The 20,057-nt window shown below is 42.5% G+C and overlaps 1 protein-coding gene across 1 annotated transcript; it reads right to left on the reverse strand.

Annotated features, from left to right (window-relative positions):
• Positions 1-263: 263 nt before the first annotated feature.
• Positions 264-19,506, reverse strand: LOC147009247 (uncharacterized). Its single transcript, XM_085862492.1, has 6 exons — positions 18,562-19,506; positions 18,225-18,297; positions 13,922-14,428; positions 3,354-3,391; positions 2,585-2,624; positions 264-2,457 (listed from the first exon to the last, which is right to left on the reverse strand). The coding sequence occupies exons 1-3, from the start codon at positions 18,724-18,726 to the stop codon at positions 13,932-13,934; spliced, it is 735 nt and encodes a 244-aa protein (XP_085718618.1). The 5' UTR covers positions 18,727-19,506; the 3' UTR covers positions 264-2,457; positions 2,585-2,624; positions 3,354-3,391; positions 13,922-13,931.
• Between the last annotated feature and the right edge of the window lie 551 nt (positions 19,507-20,057).

Genomic DNA, 20,057 nt, shown 5'->3' on the forward strand with positions numbered 1-20,057 from the left:
AGGCATTAGGAGCCTTTGATGAAAAGAGATTTATTTTAGATAATGGAATAGATTGTGTTCCATATGGATATTGTATGATAGAGTGTATAAAATAGATTGCGTTTTAACGATGGGAAGAAGGGTTAGGGTTTTTTAAGGGCTACACTTGGTTTTTTCACAATATATAAATGGTTAAACCAAGTATTAATCAAACTAAAGAGTGGAGAAAATCTCAGTCTTGGTATATAAATGGAAAACATAATGAATGTGAAAAATATCAAATAAGTCTTATTGAAAAAATAACTAAAACAAAGGTAAATAAAACAAATAAGCGAATCAATTTAAAAAGTAGTAAGTTAGAGGATGTAAAGAAAAAAATGAATATCCTTGAATGGACTGAAAACTTTGATGGTTATCAATTGAACAATGAAAAAACAATTTACTATAATCTCAAAATGATATGTGGCTCAGGAGGTGGTCAAACAAGATCATTAAGAGAAGTTTATCATTTCGTAATGGCACAAAAGGGGTATCTTCAAAAATATAAAGATTCAAATGTTTTGTTTGTCAATATTTTAGATGGGGATTATTGTGCAAAGAAAATTAAACTATTGAAGGAATTTGAGAATGAACAAATCTTTATAGGTTCAATGAGTGAGCTGATCAACCTCCAGGTTAAAGGGGAGACAAATAAATATACCTTGGGATAGCCTGGTTATATATATACAAAGCCTGGTGTTGGCTTAGTGGTTAGGGTGGCGGCTTGGGATCCCAGTGTCCCGAGTTCGAATCCCGCTCAGCTGCTGAATTAACACCAGGGGGTTGACTCAGCCTGTCATCCTTCCGAGGTCGGCGAAATGAGTACCAGTATACTGGTCCCGGTGTATGCCCCGGTTAGAATAGGTGTACCATATCCCTGTGTTGTAAGAGGCGTCCAGGAAGGGCATCCGACCATAAAACATTGCCTCACAAAAAGCCAAACCCCTGCACAGCAGGGAAAAACGGATAAAAAGGGGGTTTATTTTTAGGGAAAAAAAAAGGGAATCGCTGAAAATCCCCCATTCATTTACATGGGGAAAAGTGAGCTAGAACCAGTATATTCACCCTACTAATGTGCCATTTCCTGTGTGTTTTATATTTTACGGCGATGGCCCCACTTCACACAGGAGGCACAAAGACTTCATCGGCTTGACCCAAGACCAGAACAGAATGGGAGGAAGGCCAACAGAACTACAACACAATGACTGTAAAATCTCAGGTACAAGAGGGTGGGAAAATCTGAAACACTAAACCCAAAGTGTTTACCAAACTAAATGTGAGGTTGGTGGTTGACAGCAAACTTGAAGACATGGAGGGGAGAGCACAGGACAACAGACTGGAAGAGAAAAATTGGAGGAAGATGGAAGGTGAACCTTGGGAGGTTGAAGTCGATGGTGGGGGAGGGGGAGAGGGGAGGTGTGGAGGGGGTCACATTGAAGAGATTTTTTTTTCAGACAGCTCCCTGCCTGCATCAGGGAGACCCTCAAAAATATCTCAAAAAGAGGAGCAGAGAGGATCAGTTTTGGATGAATGAAGTTTCGGGTCAGCTGAAGTGGAGAAATTTGTTGGAGTCACCTCGAGAGTAGGGCAAGATTGTCAGACATTTGGGGAGGGGAAAGGGGAGGTCACAGTGAAGAGATATTTGTCTGAAGGCTGCCAGCTTGCATCATGGTGGTCTGCAAATAACTATCTTGAAAAGAACAGACAGGAAAGTAAGATGTTTTGATGATTAGAGTTCTGGGTCAGCAGCTGTGGAGAAATTTGTTGGAGTCACCTCAACAGTAGGGCAAGATTGTCAGACACTTGGGGAGGGGAAAGGGGAGGTCACAGTGAGGAGATATTTGTCTGAAGGCTGCCAGCTTGCATCATGGTGGCCTGCAAATAATTATCTGGAAAAGAACAGGCAGGAGAGTAAGAAGTTTTGATGATTACAGTTCAGCGTCAGCAGTTGAGTCAATTATTGGAACGACCTGGAAAATAACAAAAAATTGTGAGATATTTCTCCAGCTGAAAAAAAACAACACACACACTGGAAGGAATTTCGCATTCAGAAGGTCACTGTGGTGGGGCAGTTATGGAACGAGGTTTGGGTTCAGGTGCACAAATGTACCTAATAATTGCATGAACCATGATGTTTACTTGTTGATTGTTTCTTGTGAACCAACAAAACATCAAATTAAGGATTGTACAAAACTCTTAAAGAGACACATTCTCTCTGGTCTCTGATCTGGTCCCATATGATCGATCGGAAAACATCCTGCATCGTTGTGGATAAAACATCACCACTCAACAGCATGACCATCTGATTCTGCAGAGCTGGTGATTGTGATGTCTGATGCTGTTGCGATTCGATGATCGACACAAGAGCATCCACTGCCGGGATCCCACCATCCCGTCTCCCGGTGCTTCTGTTCTTCGTGGAGTTTTTGGCCGTGCAGTCTGTGAAGGAGTTAACAAAATCATTATCAGATGGAGTTACAACTCCTTCAGTAAAATGAAATTAATTTTATTATTTGTGTACTTCAGTGCAATGTCCCCAATCTTAATTCCGGAAGCTTTAACTTACAGCAAATGTTGCATTGTCGTTGACTGCAGCCATTTATGGTCTGTAACACAAAGAGCATCAAACGCGACACATGGAGAGGACCTTGTTTCAGGATATTATTTTCACTTCAAAACTGACATTTCTCAAGGTTCACTTAGCAAAAGCACAACCCTGTGGTGTACTCCTCTACCAAGAATCAATGAATCCTTGAGTAAATGGCCTCCCACTGAAAAGCATCACTTGTTCAATCATATATATATATAATTCTATTTGGGGCTGTATTTTATCACTTGGACCTTTTCAACCAAAATCAACTCTGGAATGGTCTTCGAACAAGATTGGTAGCCATACCCCGTGAGCTTATATCACTTACACACCTGGACGATGAGGCTGAGGCATCCAACAATTGCAATGATTATTTGATCAATTCATCACCATTTGTGTTGAGTGGCGGCATGGTTGAAGGAGACAATGAACAATGGCGTCAAATGTGGGATTTGAACACGTGTTGTGAAGGAACCCGTCTTCCTTCACAACATAAGTTCAGGGTTCAGATGGGAACACCAATGGATTAACCCAGAGGAAATGGTTCTTTGTTTCCATTGTGCTTAACATAATTGTAGATAAACATAACTTATCAAAATCAGGAAGGATAATTTACATGAAGTGAATAAAACATTGATGTGTGGTGTTCTGTTCAATGTGTGTTGCAAGTTCGATTAAATCTGCCCTCTCATTATGAATGGCAAATAGAACGAGGAAATGAAAAGGAACATTAACATTGACTTACCTTGATGGAGTTTCCACATCCAGTGCATTTTTTGTGGTCTGCATGGGAATAAAATAAAAACAATAAATCGCACATGCACACTACCAAACACCAAGACCTCAAAAATGAGATCAAAAGAGCTTGGGAGCTAAAGAGCGTCAAAATTGCAACACCAGTGATAATTGGAACAAGGGGAATAATAAAGAAGAACCTCAGTGAGATTTAAAAAAAAAACATCCCCGGGAATCTTCGAGGCTCTTGGAGGCTAGGAAACAAACGGGAAACAAACGAACTACAATTGGAGGCTGTCCGGGGTTCCGTGACGATCCTGAAAAGAGCCCTCGGGACAAAACTTTGAGAACAGCAATGATGAACAGCTTGCTCCATGAACTGTGATCCCTCACTGAAGCGAAGATGGATACCTTGAGTCCTGGGAGGACTTCGGTCCATCCCCTGAAACCGGAAAATGGAGATAACAACCGACGACACACACGAGATCAGGGAGGTCTCCGTTCCACCAGATAGCAGCCAACAACAGCAACTTTCACATGTGCTCACGCTTGCACACACATACACAGTGCCTTCAGAAAGTATTCAATGCCCTTGACTGACACATTTTGTTGAATTCCAGCCTGAATTTAAAATGGATTAAATTTAGTTATTTTGTCACCGATCGACACAAAATACCCCATAATGACAAAGAGAAAACATGTTTTTATAAATTTTTTACAAATTAATCAAAAAAGAAATGCAGAAATATCTCATTTACAAAAGTATTCAACCCCCTGAGTCAATACTTGGGATGGTGTTGACTTGCTGACATGTTGTGCCCTGAATCAACACTTTTCCAAACTGTCAAGCATGGAGGTGGCAGCATCATGTCATGGGGCTGTTTTCATCGGCACGGACTGGCAAGCTTGTCAGGATAGAAGGGACAATGGACGGTGCAAAGTACAGGAGAATCCTTGATGAAGACCTGCTTGAGTCAGCCATGAATCTGAAACTGGGTCGGAGATTCACGTTTCAGCAGGACATTGACCTGAAGCACAAAGCTAACGCCACAATGGAGTGGCTGAATAAGAAGAAAATAAATGTTCTTGAGTGGCCCAGTAAAGTACTGACTGATTTTTTTCCAAGGCGATGTAAAGGCTCAAATAAGAGCCAAAGCACAGAACGTATAACAAGGGGAGCAGGAGACAAGAAGGATGGGAGAGGGAAGCACAAATCGGTGAGGAATAGCCATATGAGGGGGGGGGGGCAGGGTGCACGGGGTAAACAAGATGGACACGACAGGGACTTTCAGGAAGGAAAGCAGGGAATTTGAAGGAGGTGGGTATGGGGTAGACTAACGGGGGTAGAAAAGATCATGGTTTTGGATGGGGGAAGATAAGAGATGGTGGTGAACAGCTGTTTTGAAGACCTGGAGGGAAGAGTGGGATTGAAGAGAGTGTGGGAGTTTGTTCCAAAGTCGGGGAAAAAAAGAGGAATGAAATAGTGAAGGTAAGCAGTGATTCTTGATGTTGGTAGTTTTACCAGAAAGGGGTTGCTGGTGGACCTTGAGCACCCTGCATAAATATGGGCTGGACAGATAATAGACAGAGCCGGGGGGGGGGGGGGTTGTCGACACCAGAGCAGAGACGGTAGAAGATAGAAAGACCATTGACCTGCCTGCGGTGAGAGTGACAAACACAAAGACTCAGCCTCATCGGGGGGAGATACCAATGATCATAAATGCCTTGGCTTCTACAAGGTGAAGAGATGAGAAGCGATAGCACCAGCTTAAAGCAGAGAGCATTACATCATCAGGCTGCAGATGAAAGCTTTGTACATGGTCAGGAGCTCAGGTGGGCCGAGGAAGGACTTTACACGATGTAGGAAGCCCAGTCGGTGACTGGTTTTGGAGGCCACCTTGGAGATGTGGCTTTTCCCAGGAAAGATCATGGCAGATAGTGACACCCAAAAGATTGAATGAAAGGACTTCTTCCAGAGGATTGTTGAGAAAGTAGATGGGGGGGGAGGGGTCCAAATTGTCCTTTCGGAGAGATATTGTGAGATTTGTCAGGCATGTTCCACGTGTTGGACCCGTTTGTGATATTATCAAGATCTGAAGAGAGTGAAGAGGATGCTGCTTGCTGACCTGAGGGATGACAGACGGTATGGCAGAGGGTGGAGTCTTGAACCCAATTGAACATTTATGATGAGAGTTGAAGATTGCAGTCCATCGATGATCCCCATCAAACTTGGCAGAACGAGAGCAATTGTCAATTGAAGAATCGGTAAAGATTTCACCACGTCACTGTGCAAAGCTGGTGGACCCCTCTCTGAATCCATCCACAACTTTTTGAGATATCATGCTATATATCAGTTTCACCCTCTCTCTCGTCCACCAGACGGCGGTCTCCCTGGGTTAACCTGAGGCGGTACACCTTTGGGTGGGTGCCTGGAATGTCCTATCCCGAAGAGAGGATGATCACCTGTCTCTGTTATCATCTGAGCTCAAGTGTTTGGACATCGGTATTGCAGCACTCTCTGAGAATCGGAGACCGGATTGCGGCAAGATCATGGTAGGTGGTTACACCTAGTATTGGTCTGGTCACTCTGATGGTTACCAATCCCAAGGAGTTGCTGTAGCTGTGTCCAATAAGCTGACTCCAATGATAATTGAGGTAACACTGGTCAATGAGCGTATTATGAGACGAGGGATTCGTCACTCCTTAGGTGTCATTTCCCTGGTCTCTGTTTATGCTCCGACTGAGGCGAGTGATCTCACCGTGAAGGATGCATTCTATGCCACGCTCGAGTCTGTAGTTGATCAGTGCCCCAGATGAGATACACTTCGAGTCTTAGGGGTTTCAATGCATCGACTAGAACTGAGATAGATGGTTATGAGACGTGTGTTGATCCCCATGGGTCAGGAACTATGAACCAGAATAGCACTAAGTTCCTTGACTTTGCAAGAAGTCATGGACTGAAGGTGGCCGGTTCATGGTTTTAGGGCCCACAAGCTCATCGCTGGACTTGGTAGTCCAACACTGGCAGTGGGGCAATTGACCATGTCCTCGTTGATGGTCGCTGGAGGATGATCCAGAATTGCAAGGTCTACTGGAGTGCTCAGTTCCTCAATACTGATCACCAGATTGTTGTAGCAACTCTTAAGTTCCACCTTAAATCCAGGAGAATGGTACCATCCCAGCCAAGGCTGAATGGTGGCAAGCTCAAGGATAAGAGGGTAGCTGAGGAGTTTTGCGAACAAGCTGAGTGGAGATTTCAGGAGTCTGGGTGCTTTGGGAGGTCCTGAAGAGTTGTGGAGTGCCTTCAAGACCACAGTCCTTGATGTTGCCAGTGGATGTCTTGGAACTCACCGGACGGCAACAAAGAATTTTGTCTCTCAAGGGGCACTGGACACCATTGACCAGAGTTGCAGGGCCAGGCTGAATGGCAGAGCTGAGCTGTTCAGGGAGCTGAGGCGTAAAACTGTACATGCGCTCAGGGTGGACAAGGAGGCCTATGTGCGAGGAATCTGTGAGGGGGTAGAGCATCAGCTGTGGTCAAGGGATTCTTGTCCTGCTTACAGGGGAATTCGTGCAATGCGTTCATCCAAGCCCATCCCTCCCTCGGAGCACTGCAGTTAGAGCAGAGGGTGGTAGGTTCATGACAGAGGAGTCCGAAGTGAAAGCCCGCTGGACCGGTTACTTTGAGCAGTTGGACCAGGCTGATCCACCTGCTGTCGAGTTGGCTGTCAGTGGTGTTACAATCCTTGTTGCTGACCCTCCAATCAACTTTGTTCCACCTTCGCTTGTGGAAACTGCTGCGGTGAACTGGTTGAAATGGGGGTAAAGATCCAGGGATCTGTGGCATCCATGCTGAACTTCTCAAGGCTGGTGGAAATGCTGCACTCGTGTCGTTGCATGCAGTTCTGTGCTCTGCCTGGAACACAGGCATCATCCCAACTGATTGGAAGAGGGGCCTTGTTGTTCCTCTCAGGAAAGGGAAGGGTGATCGCCAAGACTGCAACAACTACCGAGGGGTGACGCTGCTCTCAGTGCCGGGCAAGGTCTTTGCTCGGATAATTCTTGAGAGGGTTCACCAGCATGTGCTTGAGCACCAGCGTCCAGAGCAGTCAGGCTTTACACGAAAGAGTTCAACGATTGACCGTATCCTTGCTCTTCGGGCCCTCACCGAACGCAGACGAGAGTTTCGGCAGGGGCTGCTTGCAGCCAATGTTGATCTCTATAAAGCGTTCGATTCAGTAAATTGGGATGCCCTCTGGAGGATTCTTGGTCTTCGTGGGGTGACACCAAAACTGATCGATCTGATGTCTGAACTCTACTCTGGTACTGAGAGTGCTGTGAGATGTGGTGGTACCATCTCTGACTTATTTCCAGTTGTTACTGGAGTTCGTCAGGGGTGTGTATTGGCCCCACACTTTTCAGCACTTGTATGGACTGGATTCTTGGGAGGATGTCAGAGAGATCAAGCTGCGGTGCATCGTTTGGGAATGTCAAGATCCCTGACCTTGATTTCGCAGGTGATGCAGTCATCTTTGCAGAAACTTTAGATATCCTTTTGGGGGCCCTCGAGGTGATGAATGACGAGTCGGAGCCGCTGGGATTACGGGTTTCCTGGGTCAAAACTAAGATCCAGGCTTTCATTGACATCTTGGATGCTGCTGTCCTGTCTGTGTCTGTTTGTGGTGAGGATGTTGAGGTCGTGGAGAGATTCACTTTCCTTGGCAATGATATTCATGTCTCTGCTGGCTGTGAGTCAGAGGTCAAAAGACGTCAGGGTCGGGCCTGGGGAGTCATGGATTCACTGGATAATGGGGTGTGGCGCTGCCGGTACATGTGCGGGAGGATGAAAGTCCGAGTCTTCAGGTCCTTGGTGCTTCCAGTCTTGCTCTATGGATGTGAGACTTGGACTCTGACCAAGGATCTGAGATGGAGACTTAATTCCTTTGGTACCAGGTCTCTTCAGAGAATCCTTGGCTATCACTGGTCACACTTCGTGTCCAACGAGTGGTTGCTGAGAGAGACTCAAATGAGATTTGTTACCTGCATAGTCCGTGAGCGTCAGCTCCGGCTGTATGGACATGTGGCTCGTTTTCCTGATGCTGATCCTGCTCACCAGATTCTCTCAGCGAGGGAGTCTCATGAGTGGAGGAGGCCAATGGGCCGACCACATGCATCGTGGTTGCAGCAGGTTGATCGGCATCTTAAGGAGATTGGGATGGGCTAGGCATCTGCCTGGAGGATGGCCAGACGGAGTCCCCTGGAGTACCGGCGGAAAGTGGACGCAGAGACGTGCTGCTTTGGCGTATGCTCCCATACCTGACTGACTTATCTCTCAATGGTGAAGAATCACTTAAAAAATTCTCGTTGTCGGATCCGGATCTGGATCTTCACCAAAACCTAATCAGTTAGTTCTTGTCACACACTGAACATGTCCACAAAATTTCATCCGGATCCGTTCCTAACTTTTTGAGATATCCTCAACACAGACAAAAATGGGTGAAAACAAAACCTCCTTCACCTTCCATGGCAGAGGTAAAAAGAGGGTTCATAGAACACGATACCCCACACAATGCTCAGGTACATACAGGACGGCTTTGCCATTCACGGGGGTTACATTCTTGAATATCCCTGTGAACCGAAAATCTGCAAACTTAGGGGTAATGGGGAAAATAGGGTTAGGGACTTCAACTATAAATTTGTCTGAAGTGTCACCTTAATTAACATGTTTGTGCATTGTTTTTGTTATTTATTTTCATGAATAAAAGTGATTAATACCATAAAATAAAGTTAATTTTCTTGGTTTATTATAACTTTGGATGGAGTTCATGGTGTTATTTCAACAGCACAACAGGGGCACAAACTCAAGACCCTAAGATCTTCAGCCAGCTACCTTAATGTTAAGGCAACATCAGGCTTATTTTACTGCATCAATAAGATAAAATAAAATTACCCCCGTGTGGGGGTGATGGTCATCTCTATAATACCACAGGTTCTCAATGTTCAGTTCCAGTAACCGCGAAACAGTCCAAACTAACCGTTTAGATTGAAATAGTTCACAGAGATACACTAGGATAATACTACTAATGACATAATTAATAAATATGTATTGTTCATTTCGTACCCGGATTAACACATCAGAATCACCAGTAAGTGCAATACGTGGTTTTCCGGTCCGTCCACTCTCTGGGGACATTTCACTTCCGGTTGTAGAAAAAAAAAAAAAACGAAAAAATAGGCTTAGCTCTCGGAGATTATGATAATCCTGTAGATTATTCTTCACTGATTATAATGCAACTTTCAGAATGAAAATTGGTCAAGTATTTATAGAGATATTGAGGTTTGAAAAATTGTTAGAGCTCGCAAATTCATTAATTATTAATTCCACAGAAGTTTCGTGACACTGCACAAAGTAACATGTCAGGTATGAAAAAACATTTTGTATGCCAGATTCATTAATTATGGAATGTACTCATTGATATATTTATCAGAAAGCCCAAAGCATGTAGCATAATTTATCACATCCCCTCATCCGGGATCCGTGGCCTCGCCCCACAGCCTGCAGCCCTATGATTATGTTAGATATCGGCACGATCGAGAGGAGCCTGCGAATCATCCCTGCTGATGCACTGAATTGATGCAATCGTTCGGCCAGAATATTCGTTGTCAAGATGTTGCGTGATTAAATCACCAATACAGTCACTCAAATTTATACCGCCGACATACTTCTTAACAATCACCTTCGCCCCAGAAACCACAGTCAATCTGAACCACGCTGGCCACTGCTCAGACGCCATGACCGGACTACTGCGCAGTTCTACTACGCAGTTTGGTTAAAGATGACTTGGCATTTTGGCGCGCGCGCGCGAAATTATATTTTGAAAATAAATGCCGACGTTTACATTTCGGGTTTTGATACTTTTGCACCTTCGGCAGAAAATGTATAAATATAAAAGGCTAAAAATGTGTTTTATAGCCAACGAAGTGAGCTTAATACTTAACGCGTGCACGTGAGAGAATAGGAAATAGGAAATAACAACAACAACACAATAGCCCTGGTTATTTCGAATCCGTGTCGTTTGCTGTGACTTTTTGCTTCCGGTTGTTGTTAAACGCTGTGCGGTGTATAAACACGATTGGGTTTTATTTCTATCTTGTGAATATTACTTAACGCGTGCACATGAGAGAATAGGAAACAACAAAAACAACACAATACCTTGGCAATTGTGAATCCGTGTCGTTGGCTATGACCATTTTGCTTCCGTTTTTTGTTTTGTTGCTGGGTTTTTTTTTTCCGGTTTTTTTCATGGGGAATGATGCATGCCGGGAGATCATGACCGGAAGTGTTTATTTATTTGTTCAATTATTTTTTTCCCAAAGTTAATTTTGTACTTCCGAAGGTGATTTTTTTCAAGACAGGAAGTGTTTATTTAGTATTTAACATTACCGGGAGTGATTTTGAAACTCTTTCCAGAACTTTTAATTTCTTTTATTCTTGACCAGAAGTGATCGTTTATTTATTTATTTATTCAATTATTTTTTTTCCCAAAGTTAATTTTGTATTTCCGAAGGTGATTTTTTTTTAAGACAGGAAGTGTTTATTTAGTATTTAACATTACCGGGAGTGATTTTGAAACTCTTTCCAGAACTTTTAATTTCTTTTATTCTTGACCAGAAGTGATCGTTTATTTATTTATTTATTCAATTATTTTTCCCCCAAAGTTAATTTTAATAAAGATATCTCCCGCATCATCAAAAAAAAATTTTTTTTTTAATCGCGATTTACATTATTTGTTCGCTGATCCCGAATCCAGGCCGAAGTAACCGGAAATTGCGTCAAAATCATCAGCTGTGCGGTGCTTACATGTACCATGGTATAGTTGGCAAGTATACAGTTGTGAACAAGTTTTAGGTAAAGTCAGAAGCGAGTAAGAAGAATTCTACGTTCGCTTCTAGGCTTTGCCTATTCCATATTATTTATATTTCATTTCTCCTTCCTTCCTTCTTTGCCAATCGCATCGGCGTTTTTGGCCATCTTCCAGATCACGTGACGATCAAACGGGAAGGAAATTCAAAAATCTGTCCGGTTAGATACAAGATAATATTTTTTACTATCATAATCAATAAACAGTTGCCGAATATCTTGCAGAATGGCAGACGAGATAGGTTTTGAAAATGGAGATTTTTATAACTTACGTGACCTTGTGACCTCGTCCCTGACCTTGAACCTGGACAAAAGTTATATCGTTGTGCAACACTCATCGATCTCTACCCACATACGAAGTTTCATCAAGATCGGAAAGAAAAAATGTTGACGGATGTACGGACGGACGGACGGACATTTGGTCCGGCTTTATTAGGTCATCTCGACCGAGATGACCTAAAAAGTTTATTTTCTTATGTTATTAAGATCATGAAACTTACCTTTAATTACAATGATGATAAACTTGACGCGATGATGATGATGATAAACTTGACACACACACACACACACACACACACACACACACACACACACACACACACACACACACACACACACACACACACACACACACACACACACACACACACACACACACACACACACACACACTTAAAGGCCATTTTCCCCGCTAAAGCAGGGGTTAGCCTTGCGGGCCCCATGACAATCTTCTCCACAGATGATAAACTTGACACGATGATTATGATGATGATGACAATCCATGTTAATTAACTAGAACGGGCACTTGGTAGAGCGCATACCTTCGCCGCCGCAACTTTTTTCCGGGCACATTTGAAAAACGTCATTTTAAAACGTCCATGACGTCACAACCGTCAGTCTGATTGACGTCAAATTTGGTGTGTAACCTCCTTGAAGGCAGTCCAACAAAATGGAATGATAAACACTGAAAAATTAAAAAGTTGAAAAATGACGTCATCTTTTGCCGTCATTTTGACGCACTTCCGGGGACGTCACGTCCAATCGGGGACTACCATCCTGAAAGCTCGTAGTTCACTGAACGTTTTAACGTTGGTTTCATGTCAATAGCTCTATTAAATCTGAAGCTATGCCTACATATATATTTTGACCTTGAGTGTGACCTTGACCTTGACTACAGAGTTAATTGGCAAAACCTGTACATCAATAAACAGATATTTTGGTACTGATCCTAATGCCTGGATTTGGGAGACTTTGCTTTATAAATTATATAGATATTTGAATGTAAAATATCAGGACATTTTAGCCACAATTTAAAAACGTCATGTTCAAACGTCAATGACGTCATAACGGTCAATCCGATCGAAGTCAAATTTGGTGTGTGACGTCCTTAAGGCAAGTCCTACAAAACGGTATGATCAAAACTGATGAGATTGAAAATTTACGTCATCTTGTGACGTCATTTAGACGCACTTCCGATGACATTACATCAAATCCGACACTACATATCCGAAAGGTATCTCGTCATGGAACAATATGGCGGTGGTTGCATGTCAATAGCTGTATTATGAAGGAAGTTATGCTCAAAAGAGTGTTTTTGACCTTTTCATGACCTTGAACTTTGACCCGATCACTCCCAAAATCTAAACAAATCGTCCTTGGATAATCACGAATCATCCCACCAAATTTCATGCAATTCAGTTGAATACTTTCTTTGAGTTATGCGAATAACAAACAAACACACATATTCACAAATAAATAAATACACAGCGACCAAAACATAACCTTTCGCAGAATGCGAAGGTAATTAGGTGAATAAATGTGGAAAATATTTCAGCAACCCGCAATTATTCGAGCGCATTGACTGCAATCTGCAAACTTTGCCTCTCAATGAATTCATCGCAATAGAGCGAATCCACGAAGGGGAAACCGACGAACAGCAAGGCCCTCCCGTACTTCACATTTAATAAAATGATGATTTTAAAGATTGGTTTTAAAAAAGGGTGGAAATTTAGCACAACTGAAGCAGTCGTACACCAACTACCCTTAAACACTGTAATGAGACGACGCTGAGTCGCGGTTTAGGAGATGGAGGCTTGATTGATCACCATACAACACACACCATCGATCGGTATCGTACTGCACACATCCATATTGATGGTCACTTCTTCACTCGATATGCACACCCCACAGGCCACGCCTTCTCATGCTATACATCAACATACTGTATAGCATGTTTCTTGGAAGTATTCTGAAGGCGATTCGTGTTCGACAGTTAGGGTCTTCAACCCCTTCAAACACATTACATTCGTTCTTCGTGCCTGTTGCTTGTGTCCATTACGACATCCGTGAAAAAGTTAAGTTTCCTGTCTGGAATGATTTGAAATTTTTTATTGCAGACAGACAGACAGACAGACAAAGTAGAAAAATTATCTCACTTAACTGTACATGTGCGATCAGACGAATTCAGAACCAATATATGGAAAAACGAAAGACTCATCTTCCCATTTATGTTCAAAATACAACATTCAATTTAAATAAGTTGTTCCTCGATCATAAACTGATAGGATGGACAGACATGAAACAATCACTTAACCCCGCTGTTCGCTTTGTGGACGTGGGATAACTTATTGTGAAAATTTTAAAGTGGGAAAGGTTACCTCATCATATTCAGCGATTTCTCCTCTTCGTTTTTCTCTGCTGGCCAACCACTTTCCTCCTGCGATGAGGTACCACATGCTCTTTGGAAGTCGGTGCCACTTGGTTCCTCTGGGGAGCTGGTGCAGTCTGATCCTCCTGGGAAGCCGGTGCCACTTGGTTCCTTAGGAGAGTTGGTGCCGCCTGAGACGTTTTCTGGAGCTCAGGCGGAGGCTGTCGCATCCGGGGAGCTGGCGCAATCTGTTCCTCCTGGGAAGCCGATGCCAATTGGTTTCTCTGGAGAACTGGTGCCGCCCGATACATTCTCTTGAGCACAGGTGGAGGCTGTTGCCTCTGGAGAGCCGGTACAGAGCACTGCCCCTGGGAAGTTGGTGCAGCCTTCTGCCGTCGGCGAGACAGTGCAGCCCCGGCAGCCACGGCATCCTGTTTCCCCTCAAGAGGAAATGCAGCCTGCCTGCCTTTGAGTGCTTCCAACATAGACGGCTGTGATGTCTTCTTCCTCTTGGGTGCTGTAAAAATGGAGGAAATTTTTCATTTACATAGATTTTGGATTTTTACACAATTCTCAACAGCAAGAACAAGAACAAGTTCAGATGAGGTGAAAATATCATATATGTAAAATAGAGGTGGAAAAAAAAGTTTATTTATTTACACATGAGGTCCAACTTAGTATCCAATTGGACACAAGTTCATGGCTCTCTGTTCAAATCAGGACATGATACTCCAGGTCCCCTACCTTTTGGATGGTATGAGAAATGGATCTGTGGAATATGAAAGCTAAATGTTCAATGGTTTTTGAAATATGACGTACACAAAAGTACATGGACGGATAATCGGTCAGTCAGTCGGACGGAAATCATTTTAATGTCCCCCGTCTCCGACGTTGTCGGAGGGGCGTGGGAAGTTAAGTAGAGGAGTAAATTATTCACTGATGTTGAAGACTGAAGAGATTTATAGCAGCATAATCAAGACTTTACCCAGAATGATATAATACACAGGTGATTATATTAAAGTGTAGCCTGCTGAAAGGTGTCACAAATTATTTAAGAGTAAACGTATGGCTGCGTATTGTGTCGTGATGTGCATTGTTTGGCTGCGTATTGTGTTGTTATGTACATTGTTTGGCTGCGTATTGTGTTGTTATGTGCATTGTTTGGCTGTGTATTGTGTTGTTATGTACATTGTTTGGCTGCATATTGTGTTGTTATGTGCATTGTTTGGCTGCGTATTGTGTTGTTATGTACATTGTTTGGCTGCGTATTGTGTTGTTTTGTGCATTGTTTGGCTGCGTATTGTGTTGTTATGTACATTGTTTGGCTGCGTATTGTGTTGTTATGTGCATTGTTTGGCTGCGTATTGTGTTGTTATGTGCATCGTAAGGCTGCGTATTGTGTTGTTATGTACATTGTTTGGCTGCGTATTGTGTTGTTATGTGCATTGTTTGGCTGTGTATTGTGTTGTTATGTACATTGTTTGGCTGCGTATTGTGTTGTTATGTGCATTGTTTGGCTGCGTATTGTGTTGTTATGTACATTGTTTGGCTGCGTATTGTGTTGTTTTGTGCATTGTTTGGCTGCGTATTGTGTTGTTATGTACATTGTTTGGCTGCGTATTGTGTTGTTATGTGCATTGTTTGGCTGCGTATTGTGTTGTTATGTGCATTGTTTGGCTGCGTATTGTGTTGTTATGTACATTGTTTGGCTGCGTATTGTGTTGTTTTGTGCATTGTTTGGCTGCGTATTGTGTTGTTATGTACATTGTTTGGCTGCGTATTGTGTTGTTATGTGCATTGTTTGGCTGCGTATTGTGTTGTTATGTACATTGTTTGGCTGCGTATTGTGTTGTTATGTGCATTGTTTGGCTGCGTATTGTGTTGTTATGTACATTGTTTGGCTGCGTATTGTGTTGTTATGTACATTGTTTGGCTGCGTATTGTGTTGTTTTGTGCATTGTTTGGCTGCGTATTGTGTTGTTATGTACATTGTTTGGCTGCGTATTGTGTTGTTATGTGCATTGTTTGGCTGCGTATTGTGTTGTTTTGTGCATTGTTTGGCTGCGTATTGTGTTGTTATGTACATTGTTTGGCTGCGTATTGTGTTGTTATGTGCATTGTTTGGCTGCGTATTGTGTTGTTATGTGCATCGTAAGGCTGCGTATTGTGTTGTTATGTACATTGTTTGGCTGCGTATTGTGTTGTTATGTGCATTGTTTGGCTGCGTATTGTGTTGTTATGTGCATTGTTTGGCTGCGTATTGTGTTGTTATGTGCATCGTTTGGCTGCGTATTGTGTTGTTTTGTGCATTGTTTGGCTGCGTATTGTGTTGTTATGTACATTGTTTGGCTGCGTATTGTGTCATGATGTGCATTGTTTGGCTGCGTATTGTGTTGTTATGTACATTGTTTGGCTGTGTATTGTATTGTTTTGTGCATTGTTTGGCTGCGTATTGTGTTGTTATGTACATTGTTTGGCTGCGTATTGTGTTGTTATGTGCATTGTTTGGCTGCGTATTGTGTTGTTATGTGCATTGTTTGGCTGCGTATTGTGTTGTTTTGTGCATTGTTTGGCTGCGTATTGTGTTATGTACATTGTTTGGCTGCGTATTGTGTTGTTATGTGCATTGTTTGGCTGCGTATTGTGTTGTTTTGTGCATTGTTTGGCTGCGTATTGTGTTGTTATGTACATTGTTTGGCTGCGTATTGTGTTGTTATGTACATTGTTTGGCTGCGTATTGTGTTGTTATGTGCATTGTTTGGCTGCGTATTGTGTTGTTATGTGCATTGTTTGGCTGCGTATTGTGTTCTGTGCATTCAATGTGTATCAAGTTCTTTAGTATTTAGTGCTATGCAATGTTTCTTGTTGCCAGGTGCGAACTGAAAGTGGAGAGCAGAGTAAAAACGTGACATATCAACGTTGAAATTTGATATTACACCTGGAGGAAGATCGAAAGCACTCGGGAAATTACTGGTTGTTTAGTTTAAAGAGCCATGTTGTGGTAACGAGCAGTTTCTGGCAAAAACTGGTTATACAACTGTCAAGTCTTTCGCTCATCTGGAATGGAGTCCTGGAGAGCTTATGGGATGGCGAGTCGTCCGTCCGTCAGTCCGTCTGCAAACACTTGCTACATCTTCTCTGAAACTACACACACGATTTCAATGAAACTTCACCACATCCTCATCACCTGTGATGTACCAAAGTTTGTTCACGGCATAAAAAAAGAAACGATTAAAAAAAAAAAAAAATCGGAATCTGATGGAGTCCACGGAGGGAGTTTAGGGGGGGGGGGGTTGCCCCACGAAAGAGAATTTTTTTCTTTCTTCTCAGAAATTACACACAACTCTGATGAAACATGACCACAACCTTCATCATCCGTGACGTACTAAAGTTTGTTCATGACATTAAATTAAAAAAAACTAAAGATCAGGGTCTGAGGGAGGTATGCAGGGGTTTGCTTCCTGAAATATGTATTTGCTTTCTTCTCTGGAAACCACACAAACAATTTCGATGAAAGTTGACCACAACCTTCATCACCCATGATGGACCAAAAGTTATCGTCTGCGTAAAAATCTGCACTCTTCAAGGGGGTCAACAGGGGGAGGGGGGGGAGGTGGTTGACCTATAGATTTTTATTTTAATGCCATGAGCAAACTTTAATACATCATGGGTGATGAAGGTTGTGGTCAAGTTTCATTGGACTTGCATGTGTAGTTTCTGAGAATAAAGAAAACTCCTATTTTGGGGGGCAACGCCCGTAGACACCCACGGGGTGCCATTTTTTGTTCTGCCATGAATAAATTTAATACATCCAGGGTGATGAAGGTTGTGTAAAGTTTCAGGGAAATCATGTGTGGAGTTTCAGAGAAGTTGCGAGAGCTTGTGGACGAATGGACAGACGGTATGCCATCCCATATCCCGTAAGCTCCCCGAACTACGTTCCAGGTGAGCTAAAAATCAGCGTCATTGGGGGACCCGTGAATATTTAACGAATTTATTTTTGGATTTGACCCCTGAGTCACGCCCCAGAGGGTCATAGGGATCAAAATGGAATTTTTTTTTTATTCGAAATTTGATATTGGATCATTCCTGGTGGAACCCTTTGCCATCTGTCAACTTTGCTTTTGGTGGGAAGCGTGGGGATTTGCGATGGCGCACCATCAACTTCGCTCCAGTTTATTTTATCCAATAGTTGCTCCGCTGCCTTATTATCAGGTCATACTCTCTTCTTACACTTTCTGAGCCTCCATGTTGCCGAGAAACAATAAGACCGGACGATATTAAAGAGTGCAAAAGGAAGGCTGGTTGGTTACCTTCAGCAGCTTCAACATGGCAGGTTATCTGGGATCTTGGAATATTGTTGAACCAAGTGTGACACAAAATCTCCTGTAAAACATAATAATGAGTGTGTTGGAATAAAATATAAACATGACAAGGAAAGGCCACCACGAGAGAACAATAGCATTTTGCTCCACAACAACAGGACTTCAGCAACCCCAGTGTGTGTGTGTGTGTGTGTGTGTGTGTGTGTGTGTGTGTGTGTGTGTGTGTGTGTGTGTGTGTGTGTGTGTGTGTGTGTGTGTGTGTGTGTGTGTGTGTACATGCCTGTTCATGAAAATCAAATCATTGATAATGGTATCAAACCCTCACCTGCATCGTGAGTCTTTTCATCGGATTTTTGCAAAGCATCCCGGTCAGGAGGGAGGTCACGGGTTCATTCACACTGGGTGGAGGATCATTCACAACACTGAAGCCTGTTCTGTAGTTTGACATTGGCTGTAAGAAGAAAAACAAATGCGTTTGTGACAGAATCATCACCCATCATCACAATCCAATAATTACATTAACATAATATGCATATTCCAACACGCATTCACTGACGTAATGACCGAGGCTTGACTATAAAATTATAAAATCCATTTTGATTCACAAAATAAATTGTGGTATAATAGAAAAGTTTTTTGTGAAACGAAAAACAAACCCTATCACCTCAATAATTGGATATGAAGCCTCCGTGGGTTTAAATAAACTGGTAAAGAACCCAACCTTGTGGACGGGTAAATTGCCCAACTTAAACGATGTCTCGATGCATTTGCAATTTGCAGAGTGCTGTTCTGTGGCCCTCAAGGTAACCACAAAGACAGCACTCACCGGGAATCCACTACAAAATGGACAGATATGGTCAGGCTGCCTGAGAATAACAACAGGGGCCTTCAGTGATGCTCAACGACCCCAATCTCACCAGGCAGTGCGATACGAGTATACGTACACATTTACATTCAGAACTTGAAAAAGCAATCAGACATTGCAGACCATCATTAGAACTTGTTAGAAATGCCACTTTATAACTGCTGGCAGTGATGACCGGGGACCAAGACGTCTCGCTTTGATGCAACCCCACTTTGATTGGACACCTGACCCTGCCCCATGACATTTCTCATTATTATTCAATTGAATGTAGAATGGATTAAAATTAGATTCAATTCAAATCAAATGAAGACCAAATAGGTAAAGTCCTGCATTGGAGCCATCAAAAGGAACCTGAACAAGGAAAAAGCAAAGAATAAATCATCAGGAGGAACCTGGATAAGATTCACATTTCAGCTGCGACTCCTTTACTCTCAAACCCATCCAGGCACTGCCAAGTGAGTCTTATTCAAAAAAAAAAATATATATATATATATATATATATATATGTATATATATATATATATATATCAAAAAGTACCCAGATCAAAAAAATAAATAATTCTGGCTGCCAAACCATGTATCTGATCAGGTTGAAATTTAAAACATATATTCCCCATCATGACTCAATCATCATTGTGAAGTTTCATGGTGATTGATTAAGCAGTTCCAGAGAAAACATTATTTAATATTTTTCTTCAATGCAATATGGCTGCCAAACCAAACCATGACCTATCAATTATTCCTCAACAAACTTGTACACCCAAGGCTTGGAGAACATTCCTGTGAAGTTTCCCCTCGATCTGTCTCGCCGTTCTGGAGAAGATTTTTTATAGGTTTCAGGGTAAATCCAATATGGCTTCCAAACCACATGAGCCATGACATCACATGTGAACATTTTGTTCCTCATGGATAGGCGGTTATACGTCATTGTTCTTCAGAAGAACCCGGACAAGTAC

This window comes from Eptatretus burgeri, chromosome 17, assembly GCF_056783735.1.
Source record: "Eptatretus burgeri isolate ZD-2024b chromosome 17, Ebu_testis_v1, whole genome shotgun sequence".
NCBI classification, from domain to species: Eukaryota; Metazoa; Chordata; class Myxini; order Myxiniformes; family Myxinidae; genus Eptatretus; species Eptatretus burgeri.

What these genes read in the sequence shown, in the direction of transcription:
- LOC147009247 (XM_085862492.1), bottom strand. Translation starts at nt 18,726, where the DNA reads ATGATTCTGTCACAAACGCATTTGTTTTTCTTCTTACAGCCAATGTCA. An exon ending in TGAAAAGACTCACGATGCAG is followed by an intron (nt 18,298 to 18,561) that starts GTGAGGGTTTGA and finishes TATGTTTTACAG; the next exon opens with GAGATTTTGTGTCACACTTG. An exon ending in CCATGTTGAAGCTGCTGAAG is followed by an intron (nt 14,429 to 18,224) that starts GTAACCAACCAG and finishes CCATTTTTACAG; the next exon opens with CACCCAAGAGGAAGAAGACA.